Below are 17,886 nucleotides of genomic sequence, written 5' to 3' on the forward strand. Positions count from 1 at the left end.
CGTTTCTAATTGTTTTTAGGTGCCGCTGTTACATTGTTTCTTTGTTTTGTATTAAAATTAAACTCCTTTAAATTGACTGTGCGCCCTACGGCTCTGTCCTATTTTTAGGTACCTACCACGGGTCACATCTACTTTCAGATTAGGCTTCAAACTTTCCTCTTTGCTAAGGCATATAGTTAGGCTGGACCAGGTGACCCTGAATCCTCCCTTTAGTTATGCTGCAATAGGTGTAGGCTGCAGACTGTTTCTTTTCACTTACTAAATCTATTAAGTCTTTATTTTATCTAATGTTACAATAACCAAAAAATCTGTTTTCATATGTAAAGTTATGATGGGTCTGTTCCATCTGGCCTAACCAGAAGTCACCAGATTCAAATGGTAAATGCACTAGTTCTTATAGCGCTTTTCTGAGCACTCAAAGCGCGTTATATAAGTTGTGCCCATTGACACAAGCACATTTTTCTTAGTGCTTTCTGACTAACATTCACACTCCAATGGATGCATCGGAAAGCAATTTGGGGTTAGTATCTTGCCCAAGGATCTCATGTTGATAGGGTTTTTCAGTGTTTTGTGAAATCATTGACAAGACCTGAAATGTAACAGATTTTCTTTTATATGCAAAAGTACTGTAACCGCAGTTTGTGGAACAAGCACCCCCTATTCACTGTAGTCCTAAACAACCACACATACATAACCTTCTCAAAAAAGTAAGAAATATTACATATTTCTTTGTAAATGTACATTAGTAAAAGATTACATTGTCTTCAGTGTTGGGGAGTAATGGAATACATGTACCGCCGTTACGTATTTAAAATACAAAATAGAGTAACTGTATTCCGTTACAGTTACTCATTTAAAAAGGTGGTATTTAGAATACAGTTACTTTGTTGAAATAAATGGATTACACTGCGGTACTTTCCTGTTTCATTTGTCGCGGGTCAGGACTGTTTGGGTTTTGTTTGACAGCTACGTTCTGTAGTTCCAGGCGGCAGCGTTACGGTTGCCATGGTTACAGGCGACGCTCTCTCTCTCTCTGCGACTGTGTGTTTCCTGGGTGAGAGAGCGCCTTTCCGTTGTTGTTGTTGTTGTTGTGCTAAGCTAACAGGCAGAATGCTACAAGCATACTCTAAAGAATGTAGCATCATGGGCAGTGTAGTCCGTGCTGCAGGGAGAATGGACTGCCATACACGTTATGGGTCTGTGAGCGCGAGGAGGGAGAAAAAGGGGAGTGGAAAGGTACGAGTTGTCATCGAGGAAAAACGGGAGCTGGAAGCATGTAAATATAATAATAACCACTTCAGCCAAGAAGAGTGCCTGATGAGCCCAGTTGTAAGTAAGCTATTAAGACTCGACTGTACACCGTGTTCGTGTTTTCCTCCGAAAACAATAAGTTCCGTTGGAGCAGTCTTTCAACGCCTCTCTCTGTCTCTCGCAAGAAAAGTTGACCCACACAACAAAGTAAAGCTATTTTTCGGCTACGAGCCGACAGGGACCCCGCCGTATTAGTCAGAGGTCCCTTTACTACAGTTCGGAGTCGCGAACCTTCAGTAATAGTAATAAATCACACAGCAATAGTACATTCACGTTGTTGTAAAAAGCATGATAATATATTAAGTAATCCAAAGTATTCAGAATACGTTACTGTCATTGAGTAACGTAACGGAATACGTTACAGAATACATTTGGGGCATGTATTCTGTAATGGAATACATTTTAAAAGTAACCTTCCCAACACTGATTGTCTTTCTGCATTGATGTTTTTAATGTGTCTATAGATGCAATATGGAACGGTCTGTACAGGAGCAGCTGTTGTATATGCTGCAGAATCTGGGAGAAGAGGAGCTGAAACATTTCCACTGGTATCTACAGAATGTACCTGTAGGTGATTTCACTACCATTCGGAAGTGCCATCTGGAGAAAGCAAACAGACTGGAAACTATAGATTTGATGGTGCAGACATATACTACTGACCATGTGATAGAATTGGCGACATCCATTTTAGAGATGATGAGTCAAGGTCAGTCTGAGAAAAGAGACACTCAACACAGTAATGCAGTATGCAGGCACAACATTATACTGAGTTTCTCAGAGGAACCCACTCAAGGTATTAAATTACTATCTAATCTAATTAATAAATCACTTTTAAGAGGCCATGATTCAAAATGTTCTTTCATCCAACAGGAAATCCCTCAGTTCAGGCACCTTCATTACTTTCATCAGAAGGTAAGAGTTAAATACTCTTAGGAAATGTTTTTAATGCAAAAACGTTTTGCTTGTTTTCGTGTGGTGTCTCCGTCGTCCCAGTATGTATTTTTTATTTTGCAAGGTCAGCTTCTCTCTGAGAGTCAGCATCAGCTAAAATTAAGCTACACCAACACCCTTAGTGCAAAAACCTGCACAAAGGGTGTTGGTGTAGTTTCACTGCACCACTGAGCATGAGATACAAGCACAACCAATAAGAATGGCCTTTCTCAACCAGTTTTTACATTATAATTTTACTTTGGAGTGTCAGGTTTGTGTTTTATACTGGTTATTCTGTCTCTTGTCCTGTATGTATTGTGTTCAGTTTTGTTTCCCAAGTTGCTAACTTGAGTCACCGGTGTCTGCTCTTTCTTTGCCATGTTTGGTTACTTGTTAGCTGTGTAAGCTGTGTTTTAAGTTTGACTTATGCCTGCTGAGACCTGCATTTGGTTACTCACTCCACTACCAAACAACATTTCCCTCCACAAGATCAGATTGCTGCCACTCTTGATCAACCAGCGCTTTGTTAATTCTGACAGTATTACTTCCTGGTGTTGTTTTAATCCGGGTGTCATTAAATGGTAAATGGCCTGTATTTGTATAGCGCTTTTCTAGTCCCTAAGGACCCCAAAGCGCTTTACACAACCAGTCATCCACCCATTCACACACTGGTGATGGCAAGCTACATTGTAGCCACAGCCACCCTGGGGCACACTGACAGAGGTGAGGCTGCCAGACACTGGCGCCACCAGGCCCTCTGACCACCACCAGTAGGCAACGGGTGAAGTGTCTTGCCCAAGGACACAACGACCGAGACTGTCCAAGCCAGGGCTCGAACCAGCAACCTTCCGATTACAAGGCGAACTCCCAACTCTTAAGCCACAATCGCCCATTACTGTCAATGTAAATTTTTTACCTAATTTATGGTTATCCTGAGCCAACATTTTCAGATTTACTTAAATGTCACCTCCTCTGGCCTCGGGAATACAACTGACTAACTGAGGTGTGACTCACTGAGCAGGAAAGTGTTGGTGTCACTTGCTGCTGTCATACTGCCAGTCTTTCAATTAAGAACTAAGCTAATACCATGTTAAGCTAGCAAATCCCTGTAGATACAGTAAAAAAAAAAAAAAAATATATATATATATATATATATATATATAAATAATAATAATAATAATAATAATAGAATAGAATTCAACTTTATTGTCATTGCACATGCACAGGTACAGGGCATCGAAATGCAGTTTGCATCCATCCAGAAGTGCTTTAGTGATATAGATATATTACAATATGTATTAGCAATAATATAGATATGTAAGTATATTACAAAAAAGGGTCTATTATGGTATGTTATAATGTACACGGTATGAAGTATGTTATGAATATTTTATAACTATAAGTATGTACAGGCTGTAGTGAGTACAGGCTATGAACAGGATATAAATATGAAATAAAAAACTACACAGAAATCTGAGATATACAGTTATACAGAAATGGGAACTATGCAAGTTATAAACAGTTGTAGGATTAAAAATTATCGTATGTACAGAATGATTATTTACACAGAACTATACAGTAGTGCAGTTAAGATAAGTGAGATATGTGGATAATTTCTACAGAGGCTATATAAGTGCTAGTGGTTGTGAGTGGTGGTTCAGTCCATCTTATTATTGTGTGTTTGAGGGTACAGTTGTCCATTGTGTGTGTAGGTGGTTGTGGGTGTGTATATGTTCAGTCCATGAGTTTAACGTGGGTCAGATGTCAGGAGGCAGAGTTCAGGAGTCTGACAGCTGTGGGGAAGAAGCTGTTCCGGTACCTGGTGGTCTCAGTCCGGAGGCTCCTGTAGCGCCTCCCAGAGGGCAGGAGGGTGAAGAGTCCATGTGATGGGTGACTGGGGTCTTTGATGATTTTCCCAGCCCTTTTAAGACACCGCTTCCTGTAGATGTCCTTTATGGCAGGAAGTGGTGAGGCCAATCACCGTGGTGTCATTATATATACGTATATATACGTATATATATATGTATGTATGTATGTATATATGTGTATGTATATATAGTCCGTTTATAACAAATAGACAATACCATGTTACTTGTCCATTTTTTCAGAGACTCTTCAAAAATGTCAACCCCAACTCAAGGCTAATCTACGGAATGTGTACCAGTATGTCTTCGAGGGGATCGCTAAAGCAGGAGACCCAACTCTTCTGAATCAGATCTACACAGAGCTCTACATCACAGAGGGAGGGACTACAGAGGTCAATATGAACATGAGGTCAGACAGATTGAAAGTGCGTCCAGGAAACCAGACAGACCAGAAACAACAATCAGACAAGAAGACATCTTTAAAGCCTCACCTGGAATAAAAAGAACAATCAGAAGAGTCCTGACAAAAGGTGTGGCTGGCATTGGGAAAACATTCTTAACACAAAAATACACCCTGGACTGGGCTGAAGACAAAGCCAACCAGGAAATCCAGTTAATATTTCCATTCAGTTTCAGAGAGCTGAATGTGCTGAAAGAGGAAAAGTTCAGCTTGGTGGAACTTGTTCATCACTTCTTTACTGAAACCAAAGAAGCAGGAATCTTCAGCTTGAAGACTTCCAGGTTGTGTTCATCTTTGATGGTCTGGATGAGTGTCGACTTCCTCTGGACTTCCACAAAACTACAATCCTAACTGACCCTAGAAAGTCAACTTCAGTGGATGTGCTGCTGATAAACCTCATCAGGGGGAAACTGCTTCCCTCTGCTTGTCTCTGGATAACCACACGACCTGCAGCAGCTAATCAAATCCCTCCTGGGTGTGTTGGCAGAGTGACAGAGATCAGAGGGTTCACTGACTCACAGAAGGAAGAGTACTTCAGGAAGAGATTCAGAGATGAGGAGCAGGCCAGCAGGATCATCTCCCACATCAAGACATCACGAAGCCTCCACATCATGTGCCACATCCCAGTCTTCTGCTGGATCACTGCTACAGTTCTGGAGGATGCGCTGCAAATCAGAGAGGGAGGCCAGCTGCCCAGGACCCTAACTGAGATGTATACCCACTTCCTGGTGGTGCAGGCCAAAGTGAAGAATGTCAAGTATGATGGGGGAGCTGAGACAGATCCACACTGGAGTCCAGAGAGCAGGAAGATGATTGAATCTCTGGGAAAACTAGCTTTTGATCAGCTGCAGAAAGGAAACCTGATCTTCTATGAATCAGACCTGACAGAGTGTGGTATCGCTAACAGAGAAGCCTCAATGTACTCAGGAGTGTTCACACAGATCTTGAAAGAGGAGAGAGGACTGTATCAGAACAAAGTGTTCTGTTTCATCCATCTGAGTGTTCAGGAGTTTCTGGCTGCTCTTTATGTCAACCTAACCTTCATTAACTCTGGCATCAACCTGGTAGAAGACAAACAAACAGCATCCAAGTGGTCTAAATTATTTAGGAAGAAAAATAATTCAAAATATCTCCACAGGAGTGCTGTGGATAAGGCCTTAGAGAGTCCAAATGGGCACCTGGACCTCTTCCTTCGCTTCCTCCTGGGTCTTTCCGTGCAGGCCAATAAATCTCTCCTACGAGACCTTCTGACATGGACGGGATGTTGCTCACGGAACAATCAGAAAACAGTCAAGTATATCAAGAAGAAGATCAAAAACAATCTGTCCTTAGAAAAAAGCATCAATCTGTTCCACTGCCTGAATGAACTGAATGATTGTTCTCTAATTGAGGAGATCCAACAGTCCCTGAGATCAGGAAATCTCTCCACAGATAAACTGTCTCCTTCTCAGTGGTCAGCTCTGGTCTTCATCTTACTGTCATCAGAAAAAGATTTGGATGTGTTTGACCTGAAGAAATACTCTGCTTCAGAGGAGACTCTTCTGAGGCTGCTGCCAGTGGTCAAAGCCTCGAACAAAGCTCTGTAAGTAAATAACTGCTCATATGTTTACTTTTTAAAAATATAATTCTGTGAATCTCTAAAGCATGGTCATGTCATACAAGATGTCCTTCAGACAAAGGTGTATGTCAGGTTAAGGCTGGATTGTACTCCAGTGTTGTAAAAGACCTTTTTTTTTTACATTTAGTTTGATGGTAGAAGAAGGTAGCACATGGTGTGGTTTCTGCAAACAGGAGCAGGGAAAAACAATACAAATCAAATGAAGACTAAAAGTGAAGACTGTGTGTTTTTGTTCTTTTTCATAAATTTTCAGACTAAGTAGCTGTAACCTCTCAGAGAGAAGCTGCGAAGCTCTGTCCTCAGTTCTCAGCTCCCAGTCTTGTAATCTGAGAGAAGTGGACCTGAGCAACAACAACTTGCAGGATTCAGGAGTTAAGCTTCTGTGTGGTGGAATGAAGAGTCCTCACGTTAAGCTGGAAAGCCTCCGGTCAGATCAAGTGATAAAATGTTTTTTCTTTTCTTTTCAAATGACAGTACAAACCAAAAAGAATTGAAGCTAATTAGGTGACTTGTTTAACATTAAGCAATGGGATTTTAATCAAGTGATGAAATATTCAAAACAAATATTGTGTTTGTCCATGGACTTACTTTAAAACCAATGTATCTGTCTTTCTTACTCACCATTTTCAGACTGAGTGGTTGTGACCTCTCTGAGAAAAGCTGTGAAACTTTGTACACAGTTATCGACTGCCAGCCGCCTAGTCTGAAAGAGCTAGACCTGAGCAACAATGACTTGCAGGATTCAGGAGTGAAAATTATGTTTGCTAGATTGAAGAGTCAACATTCTACACTGGTAAAACTCAGGTGAGATTAAGGGATACTCTGTGTTAAATTATATTTTCCATATTTTGGATATCCGTATTTTGGGGATTTCAATTGACATCAAAGCAACTTATTTTTTGTTTGTTATTTACTTATTCCAAATGACTATAAAGATGTAATAATTCCATCCAGTCAACCTGGATGACTAACTAAATAATGAGTAACTCCTCACTGCATCTAGAAAAAAATTAACACCAGCCTTGTCTCCTTTTTCATAATTATTTCAGTATAAGTGGCTGTAACCTCTCAGAGAAAAGCTGTGAAGCTCTGTCCTCAGTTCTCAGAAAACAGTTGTCTAATCTGAGTGATCTGGACCTGAGTAACAACAATCTGCGGGATTCTGGCGTGAAACTTCTTTCTACTGGAATGAAGAGCCAACACTGCAAACTAGAAAAACTCTGGTCAGCTAACAATCAAGTTTAATTTTAGCCAACTAGACAAACATCAATCATATGTTGTTATGTTTTATATTCTGACCACTTCAGTCCAAGTCACAGTAGTTTGCAATATTTGTACCCTTTTCCACACAGAGTAATCATGACTAATACCCATCTTGGAACAACACAAAACATCCACACTAGCAATTCCTCACTGTACAAAAATGTATTTGAACACTTTGATAGACTTTGTATTTTTGTTCATAATTATTCAGGCTGAGTGGCTGTAACATCTTAGAGAGAAGCTGTGATGCTCTGTCCTCAGTTCTCAGCTTCCAGAACTCCACTCTGATGGAATTGGACCTGAGTAACAATGACTTGAAGGATTTAGGAGCAAAGCCTTTGTTGGCTGGACTAGAGAGGCCAGACTGTGCACTGCAAACTGTCAGGTGAGGTCAAGTGATATTTTTTTCTTCTGATAGCTGATAAAAATACCAACTAAGAAGGCTAATTTAGTATTTCCTGTGTGTCAGTTCTTTAAAATATAAATAAAATTAGCAAAACCAAGACTTTCAACTCACATAAGAAATATTTCACTCATGACAGAACTTAAATAACAGAACAGATGTTTAAAGTAAGATATTTACAATTTCCTGCACAAAATGAGCTAATTTTCAATTGTGATGCTTGCTGCAGGTCTCAAATTGCTGGGACAAACACCATGTTTACCATGGTGTCGCAGCTCCTCTTCTTTCCAAAACAGTTTGAAGACGACTGGGCATCAAGGTTGTGGTGTTTTGGTGTTCAAGTTCTGTCCAATTATTTGCCTGACTCTGATGCAAAGAGGTTGTGGTCATTTTTGCGATGTTTTTCATGTAATGCAACAACAATTTATGTGCTTATGCCTTCTGCCATAATTTAATGTGCGAGAAATATCAGTGAAACACTACTGTCCGGTGCATGCCAATTACTGTCAGTAACAGTCATAGCAGTGATCACAGTCAAACACGGTTACTTTTGGCAGGACTTGCAGCTAATATTGTATATTTGTCTGACTGCTTTTATAATATTGCACTGTGAGATGGATACTCCAAATGCAACAACAGATTCAGTGACTGTCCCGCAAGTGTCCAACCTTTCTATTACTAAATCAATGCAGTTGTTAATTTTAATGTTAAATTTAAACACTCTCCCATTGCACAATATATGTTCGATTTGATTCAGTTCAGTTTATCAATGTATACAGCACCGAATCACAACATCAGTCACCTTGAGGCATTTTACATTGTAAGGTAGACCCTACAATAATACATACAGAAAAAAAATCCAACACTTATATGACCTCATATGAGCAAGCACTTTGGTGTACTTATGTGTCACGAGCAAAAGCATGTGCTCTTTGAACACACAACATAATTTCTATTCTGAAAGTAAATGCAGTTATGACCTTTGAACAAACTCAAGATTGCATGTTTTGTGCCTTGGGTTTCATGTTGGGTTTCATGTTGAGTCCTTGGGACTCCCCCGGCAGCCTACAACTATTGTAGCATAACTAAGGGAGGATTCAGGGTCACCTGATCCAGTCCTTACTATATGCTTTAGCAAAAAGGAAAATTTGAAACCTAATCTTAAAAGTAGAGGTAGTGTCTGTCTCCTGAATCCAAACTGGAAGGTGGTTTCACCGAAGAGCCTGAAAACTGAAGGGTCTGCCTCACATTCTACTTTCAATACTCTAGTAACAACAAATAAGCCTGCAGAGTGAGAGCGAATTGCTCTAATGGGTGATTATGGTATATAAAGTCATCAAGATAAGAAGGGCCTGATTCCTTAAGACTTTGAATGTGAGGAGCAGGATATTGAATTCAATTCTGGATTTAAGAGCGAGCCTATGAAGGGAAGCCAATTTAGGAGAAATCCTGGTCAAAAATGACTCCAAGGTTCCTCACAATGTCAATGATGACGAAGCCATTCTGTTGTAATAGTTGCAGTATGTGGTTTTTGCATTGCCCTGGTGAATACTTCCCTGAAATAGATGTCATCCGGAGGTAAGCATATGTTGCCTCTAAAGTCTTATATACATTTCAGCTTTTCATAGTTCCTTCCAAAACATGCAAGCTGTCCATACAAACAAGTCAGATGTTATGAGGTTGTATAAGTGCATATGGTATACAAAAAATACAATTCATATAGCCATTTATCAAAGAAACACTTAATATTGCAAATATTAAGTATTCGCTGCAGCTTGAACACACTTTAACACCAGTGTCTTTTGTCGTCTTGTTATATATTTCAGAATGTGTGGCTGTAACATCTCAGAAAAGATCTGTGAAACTCTGTCCTCAGTTCTCAGCTTTCAGTCATCTGGTCTGAGAGAACTGTAGGCCTGAGTAACAACAATTCTGCGGGATTTAGGAGTGAAGCTTCTGTGTGATGAGTGAGAAGTCAACAATGTGTATTGGAAATTCTCAGGTCAGGCTTCACTCATGCTACTTTAAAATCTGACTCATACCATTAGTCAAAAATCTAACTCATGTAGAACTTTATCGCCATATCCAAAACAAGACAGAGATTGTATTTATATTAACCCTTTAAAGCCGGTCGGAGCGGGCACGCTGCGTTTTGTGTAACTATTTTTAAATCCCTGTAGAACCGAAACCACGTAAGCTAGCACAATAATTTTTTTTGCATATGAAACTGGAGTAGTTGTACTTATATCTTATGCCATCAGCTTGTCCTAGGTCACAGTTTGCCGCTTTGCCGATCCGATCAGCTGGTCATAAACACGTCCTACATTGACATAGACGTCAGAGAGAACTATCGCATGTCCGCCATTACCTGCCCAAAATTGGAAGTGACATCGTTTCGCGGAAAATGTCGTTTTTTTTTACATATAGGCCTTGTAAGCCTATAGTGGTGTTTTTAAAAGTCATGTTTTACTTCATCCTTTTCTGAATAGTTTCTGGGATGCTTAGAACTCAAATTGCACTGCTTTAAATAGTTTAGTTTGATGCACATGCTGTTTTCTTTGCAAATTTACATTATACGATTTATTTTCGTTTTTTTTCTACAGTAGATAAAAATTGGTGTATTTCAAAAATAAAACTATGAAGACACTCAAAATAAATTTCCTGTTGTTGTAAACTATTTTTTGCAACTTTTTTGTATTTACAGTTTTGAAGGATAAACCTCTTAAATTTCTCTAAGTAGAAATCTATGTGAAAAAAACAAAAAAAACAACAACTTTTAATTTCTTGTAGTTTATTGCACTTTTTTGCAATTTATGTAGTTACTATGGACTTAATACATCCATGTTATTAAATTTTGGGCTATAACAGTTGTATTGATGTATAGCAACTTGAAATGCTCCCAAAATGGCACTACAGCATGTAAAAATATATAGTAAGCTCTGGCAGACTTGGTTCTATGGTAGGTCTTAAAGGGTTAATATATCTGTATATACAAGCAATATACAGGTATATTATATATCTGTATATTGCTTCTATGGGATCTCCATTTCACAGTCTTTTAGAATGCTTGACATGAAAGAAATTCTTGGAGATTTTGTCTAAATGATCACATTAGTTGTGCAAGGTAATAAGAGGATTTTTTTCTATGTGATATTATGCAGCATTCACAAACAGTACATGTGCACTAACTGGGATTCATAAATACAAATTTAGAGCTGCCTTGTCTGGGCATACAAGTAATTAATGAAAGCCTGACTGTCTCTGAAAATTTAAATATCTAGAAAATGATTACAACTCGGGATGGACCGATCCGATATTATGTATCGGTATCAGTCCGATGCTGACCTAAATACTTGATCGGATATCAGAAAGGAATAAAAAATGTAATCCGATCCATTAAGCACAAAAGCAACTTAGAAAACATGCGACATGGCGTAAACCCAGCTCATGACCTTAGCATGTCAGACCAGAATGCTTCACGTGATAGAGCGCCTGTGGCGTGCGAGACCTGTCGGCGGTCTGGAGTTACTTTACACTGAAAGCATTTGGAGCCTCGCTACTTGCTTCCAAAATGGTATTTCATATCAGAGAAAGCTATCCCAGAGAAGTAAAGCAAGTCTGTAAGTTCATCTCTGAATGTTTGTAAAGTATTTCCACGCTAAATTTAACAACCGATATATAGCACAAAAGCTGATCGTGATTTTTCCAATTACAGCCATTCCAGAGAAGAGTGGCCTGAAAATTGAAGGCTCTGCCTCCGTAACATTCATCATCCCCCCATCATTTCTAAATTCAGCTGCATAATCCTGTCTGAAACTTTTCTCACCTCCACAACACTATTCACATAGTCTTCCGTCAAAGTTACTCATGCTCCATTTCTCTTCCTAACTATGCCATGGTAGAACATGTTAAAAGAGCACTCCGCCTCCTAGCCTCTCTTCACCTCCACCTATTCTGTACCTTACTTCTCTCTTGATTAATTATGAAGTTATTACACTTATTTCATAATAAATGTATATTAAAAAATCATCATAGATGTAACTCACCTGTCTGAAATTTTGCTGGGGAAGTGTGTTATTGCCGGGTGGATTGTTGGGTTTCTTTATTTTCTTTCTATTTTCTTTCTTTTTATCGTCTGTGAAAAGGTGTTTGCCACCTTTGTGATTTCTTATTATTTTTACATTGGGCACACATAAACTTTTCAGATCTTCAAAGAAATTTAAATATCAAGTAAGGTTATAAGGCCAGTTCTAAAGCTGTGGAATTCCAGCAAACCACAGAGAGAGCCATTGTCCACTAATGGTGAAAACATAGAAGAGTAGCAACTGGTTGACTGCAAATACCCCAAAAATGAAGCAATGACTAATCCAAGAGGTCACAAAAGACCCCACAACAGCATTGAAAGAAATGCAAACCTCACTTGCCTCAGTTAAGGATGGTGTTAGTCCACCATAAGAAAGAGACTGAGCAAAATGGCCTGCATGCCAGAGTTCCAAGACAGTTGTGATGATCCTGTTTTCCCCATAAGTCAAGTCAAGTCAAGTCAAGTCATCTTTATTTATATAGTACATTTAAAAGACATCAGGTGTCAGCCAAAGTGCTGAACAGAGAAATATACTAATAATTAAAATAAATAAGATGAAACATAGAAACATTGTGAGACATCCATATATTTTTGTAAAAAAAAAAAAGTGTACATGCAAATATGCACATACGTATGCAAAAATGTACACATTCACACACAAGCACACATACGTGAACATAAAATACATGTATACGTGTCTACACATGCAAACAACATCCAATGAGATAAAAGACCAGGGTAGCTGAAACAGAATAAAAGGGGTGTCAGAGAGATCCGAAAGCCTTGGAAAATAGGTAGGTCTTCAGATTTGATTTGAAGACTTCCAAGGACGAAGAGGATTTTATGAAAGGGGGAAGACTGTTCCAGAGTTTCGAGGCGGCAATGGAGAAAGCCTGTCCCCTTCAGATTTGAACTGGGAGCGTGGAACTAATAAAAGCATCTGACTGGAGGAGCGCAGAGTTCGAGTGCAGGCGGGAAAGGCTTGAGTGACAGATGACTAGATAGAGAGAGTTACAATAGTCAAGACGTGATTATATGAAAGCATGGATAACAGTTTCCTGGCCTTTAGATGACAGGATATTTTTGAGTTTAGAAATGCTCCTGAGCATTAAGTATTAAAAGTTCTGGTTAATTATTCACAGATGTATTGTTTTGTGTGGTCTGCAGTCTCTCAGGCTGTCTGATCACAGAGGAAGGCTGTACCTCTCTGGCCTCAGCTCTGAGCTCCAACCCCTCCCGTCTGATAGAGCTGGACCTGAGCTACAATCATCCAGGAACCTCAGGAATGAAGCTGCTCTCAGCTGGACTCAAGGATCCAGGCTGGAGGACTGGACACCCTCAGGTATGGAGAGAATGTTCTGATAGAGGAGGAGTAAGAGGAAACAGTTTATGTGTCCTTCACTCAGGTCCCACAGACATGATCTGAGCAACCACACACAGTAGGTTTTTCTTTACTCAGAAAAGAAATACTAGTCTACTTGGATGATAATTCATAAATGATAGAGGGAAATCTGTCTTGAAACTGCCAAATTAGGCAGGGGTGTGGGTGTGGGGGGTAGCTCAGTTCAGGGGCGGGATAGCTCTGTAGGTAGAGTGGTGGCCCCATGATCAGAAGCTTGGGGTTTCGACTCCACTGAACGCTGAGCGCTGCATTGGTGGCTGCCCCACTGCTTCATTGGGTGAATGGGTTAAATGCAGAGCAGAGATTTCCCTGCGGGTACTAACACATACACACTGTTATGTTGCGTTCTATTTAGAAGAAATTATTCTTGTAGATATGTTTCTTACCTTTTCACTTATGAGCTAATCAGAAACTGTTTGCCTCATCTACCATTTATCAATATTGAATTTTTCTTTTGTTACTTCTACGCAATCATTACATTATCTGAATGTGTGGAATGCTGAACACAGTTATGTTTAATAGGGGACGCAACATTACATTGATGTATCATGATTTATTAAAATGCTGTGAAACACGAGAAACTGAGAAAAACAGAAATATAAGAAACCCAAGTATAACAGAATCTACAAGTAAGTTTGATGCAGGTTTTTGATGATCAGAAAATCCATCAAAGAGAAACCAGATTACAAATGATGATAAGAGTTACAGTTGATTCCTATTAAGCACAGATACACGGTACCACTGAAAAAGCATGGCAGGCTGGACATGCTCTCTGCTTCTAATTAGAATGTATTAGTTATCAGATAGCTACAGTGTTGAACACTGAATATAGGTGACAGACTAAACTATGACTGAATAAATTCTGCCTAAACCAGTAGAGAGACAGGGCTCATCGAGTATCACTATTGAAAAGCTAATTGTATGCAGTCTCATAATGTTACATTTTAGTACCTGCTTGGATCGCTCAGAACCGGAATGGGTACTAAAAAAGCACCAGGTACCTAATGGAAAAACCCTGAAAACATTGATGAACTGTACTGAGACGATCCAAGAAGGTACTGATTGAAAAGGGACTATCGATTGAGGTCTCCATCAAACACTACATCCTCTCAGTATGTGTTTGGAGATAATAGTAGCATCCTCAGTCATAACTGACTTGGATTTCTTGCTGTGACAATTCAGAATCATCAGAAACAGAATACTTTATTATCACTAGAGGAAATTATGTTGGTTACAGTGTTCCAGTAAAACAGTAACAAAAACAGACACTACAAGAAGTAAGAAATAGAAGTAGAAATATAGAAATAGAAGTAAGAAATGGAACATATTATTGAAGTCTATTTGTGAAAACAGTAACAGTCTGACAGTATGTGTATGAGAGCCATGTAATGTCCATGCGTGCATGCTGGAAGAGACTGTGCTGGTCTGACCCCCCTCCTCCTTTCAGGGTGGAGCCTGCTGGAGTCCGATGGTTGAGACCAGGTCTGAGGAAGTGTAAGTGTGTTTTTATTGTGATTCATGAAAACAAAAGCAACACACATTCAACCATCTTCAAACTGTCACATCACACATTCACATCTCTGATGTCAGGAGTCATAATCAAAGTACCAATCAATGAACAGATGATGGATCAATAACTGCAGCTGGATTGTGTTTGTTCTCTCCATCAGATTCCTGTCAACTCACAATCGACACAAACACAGTAAACACAAACATCAAACTGTCTGACAACAACAGGAAGGTGGCACATGTGGAGGAGATTCAGTCATATCCTGATCATCCAGACAGATTGAAAACTGTTATCAGCTACTGTGTAGAAATGGTCTGACTGGTCGCTGTTACTGGGAGGTTGAGTGGAGAGGATGGGCTGATATATCAGTGAGTTACAGAAGCATCAGAAGAAAGGGACGCTGTAAGGACTGTTTGTTTGGAGGGAATGATCAGTCTTGGTGCCTGATCTGCTCTCATGATGGTCCTGAATCTGTTTGTCACAATAACAGAGAAACATCCATCCCCTCCTCCTCCTCCTCCTCCTCTGTCTCTAACAGAGCAGCAGTGTATGTGGACTGTCCTGCTGGCACTCTGTCCTTCTACAGAGTCTCCTCTGACACTCTGATCCACCTCCACACCTTCAACACCACATTCACTGAACCTCTTTATCCTGGGTTTGGGTTCTGGCCTCATCGTAGTGGTTCCTCAGTGTCTCTGTGCTGACTTGAATGTAAAGAGTGTCCTCCTGTTAAAGGAACTGTCAAGGTTTGGCTGTGTGGCAGGTAGGATGTAGGACCCAAATGCTGGAATCACAACAGGCGAAGTTAACTGAGAACATCAGCTTTATTGGTGGAAACTACAGATTTAGACAGGAGCACGAGGGAAACACACAGCAGTAAGGGTGCACAACATGACAACAAATGGGGAAGACTAAGGACTGAAATACACAGGCAATTGTTGGGATTAAATTATTTGAAGTGCCTTAATTCTATGCTTTATATTAACTAAAATGCCATATAACCATATAGTGTAGTATTATGTGGACACAGCACTGAAAAATAAAGGCATTACACTACGTGTCCTTGGGAAGTGGAATGCTGTAGACTCTCGCTCATGCCTGCCGGGGGAAAAGCAGATAACAGGGGAGCATTTTCTAGTGGAAAGTTACTGAGACACTGTTTAGACTAGAATGAGAGAGCTTCTGTAATAAAACTGTTAGGGGCACACCACCATTTTGAGATCCGCTGCAACGTGTCATGGAAGACGCATCTCCCTTCATGAAGTAATATGAAAGAGAAATAAAGTGTTAAATGGTCTACTGAGCAGTGTTTTGTCTTCCATCAGATGCCTCTGAGGAATCAAAAGAACTCGGTGAAGTGTTGGTACCAAACACAGGACAACAAGAGGATTGGGAACAGGTGGAAACACAGTTCAGACTAATCAGATGTAATGACACAGAGGAAAAGCAAAACTCAAAACACTGAACACAGGACACGAGACTTTCAAAGGATAACAGGAAGCGGGAGACAGGCATAGAGACGCAAAGTTGATAAGGGGACATGGCTGACAGGGGAGACAGAGAGAACATGAAGCACAGAGGCAAGTAAGTAGTAAGTAACCCAAGTTAACCAAATGCCTGTCTAAGTCAGAGAGTCAGTGGTGCATAGTGGGGGGAAGGGGGCGGGGAATAAACTGTTCCACAGTGTACGAGCTGGGGTTTGAAACCACGATCCCCCTTTGTTTTCAAACGGGTCTGTGGAATAGTTAGAAGACCACTATAATGGATTTAAGGATCCGGTATAGAGAGTAAGGTTGAAGAATCACAACGATATAAGTGGGGGCCTCACCTTGTAAGGGCTTAAATGTAAAAGTAAAAATTTTAAACTTATATCTGTACCCAACCGGAAGCCAGTGCAAGGATTTTAACACAGGAGAGATTTGGGAGAATTTATGACTGCAGGTTAAAGCCTTGATGCGGCATTTTGGACTGCTTGAAGATGATTTGAGGAAGCCTTAGACATACAGGTTTTACGGCAAACTTGCCTAAAGCTGTGGATAGCTTCTGTAAACCAGGGCAGGATTTTACAGTGTTGGCTTTCACACCTGGGCTCCTGTGATTAGGTTAGAGTATCATTAGGGGGCCCTTTTGCCCCTCTCGGTGGGACACCCCCACAGGGCTTTAATCTGGGACTCTGCACTATTTGACCCTAGAACTGAAGAAGCTTCTCATATGAGAGGTGAAACACCTTCAAACAACTTAAAGAAGTCCAGACGCTTTTCTTTCCAGCTCTTTAGACAGTTTTGGCTTTCCTGATTTTAAGACGAGCCACTTTATCTAGAATTTTTAGACATTGCAAAATGATTGCCCACTGCTTACTGAGTGAATGGGTTAAATGCAGAGAATCACTTAGTGAGCCATGTAATGTCCATGTTAATCCATGGGGATTAACAGCCAACCCAACTCCATCTCCTGAAAGATGCAGTGTGGTTAGACAATGACGGTCTGCCTGGCACAGTTCATTAAATGAAAAAAAAAAAGGAAACTACATATTCCACTTAGTTTTGGTTAGGAACTTAAAATCCAAGTTATTCCTAATCAAAAGATCATTGAGGGCAAATGCTTTATTTGAGATCAAACGGCAGTTTAATAGGGTCATCTTAATCGGCGAGGCTGAAGCATCTCTGGTTAAATCCTGAGGGACTTGGCACACATTCGCCCTGCACACTCCCCGAGACTTCTTACCTTTTATCATAAGCCATGGGACAATGAGATGGTCACTCACATGTTCTAGGAAAGCTTGGCGTCCTGATGAAAACCATGCGGGGGAAGGCATTGCACTCAACTCGAAGCCCGTTTTAGCTAAAACATCCAACGTCGGCAGCCCCGAGCAGGACGCAAAATCAAGGATATTCCTGTATTTCCGTATTCTCACTTGGTTGCCCGCACGTCTTCCTCGCTTTCTCAGACGATTTTTTGTCGGGAAACGACAGCTCCGGTTTCTACCTGAACAAGCAAGCATAGGAAGTTATGAGCAACAGCTGACCGCCCAAATGTGGAG

The 17,886-nt window shown here is 40.3% G+C and overlaps 2 protein-coding genes across 2 annotated transcripts; both read left to right on the forward strand.

Annotated features, from left to right (window-relative positions):
- The first annotated feature begins 1,670 nt into the window (after nt 1-1,670).
- Nucleotides 1,671-4,827, forward strand: LOC120747028. Its single transcript, XM_040052593.1, has 3 exons — nt 1,671-2,104; nt 2,182-2,223; nt 4,350-4,827. Exons 1-3 carry the CDS (start codon nt 1,783-1,785, stop codon nt 4,604-4,606), a joined length of 621 nt encoding a protein of 206 aa, XP_039908527.1. The 5' UTR covers nt 1,671-1,782; the 3' UTR covers nt 4,607-4,827.
- A 95-nt stretch (nt 4,828-4,922) lies between these two features.
- Nucleotides 4,923-8,367, forward strand: LOC120747027 (NACHT, LRR and PYD domains-containing protein 12-like; the record flags this gene model as incomplete). Its single annotated transcript, XM_040052591.1, has 6 exons — nt 4,923-6,148; nt 6,438-6,611; nt 6,815-6,988; nt 7,234-7,407; nt 7,659-7,832; nt 8,080-8,367. Coding segments are annotated over 6 exons (2,148 nt in total), but the record flags the coding sequence as incomplete, so codon positions are not given.
- Nucleotides 8,368-17,886: the final 9,519 nt, after the last annotated feature.

The sequence above is a fragment of the Simochromis diagramma genome, unplaced genomic scaffold, assembly GCF_900408965.1.
Source record: "Simochromis diagramma unplaced genomic scaffold, fSimDia1.1 OVJJ01000414.1, whole genome shotgun sequence".
Lineage (NCBI taxonomy): Eukaryota > Metazoa > Chordata > Actinopteri > Cichliformes > Cichlidae > Simochromis > Simochromis diagramma.

Coding starts and splice junctions, on each gene's coding strand:
- LOC120747028 (XM_040052593.1), top strand. CDS start 1,783: ATGGAACGGTCTGTACAGGAGCAGCTGTTGTATATGCTGCAGAATCTG. Junction 2,105..2,181: donor CTCAGAGGAACCCACTCAAG/GTATTAAATTAC, acceptor TTCATCCAACAG/GAAATCCCTCAGTTCAGGCA. Junction 2,224..4,349: donor TTCATTACTTTCATCAGAAG/GTAAGAGTTAAA, acceptor CCATTTTTTCAG/AGACTCTTCAAAAATGTCAA.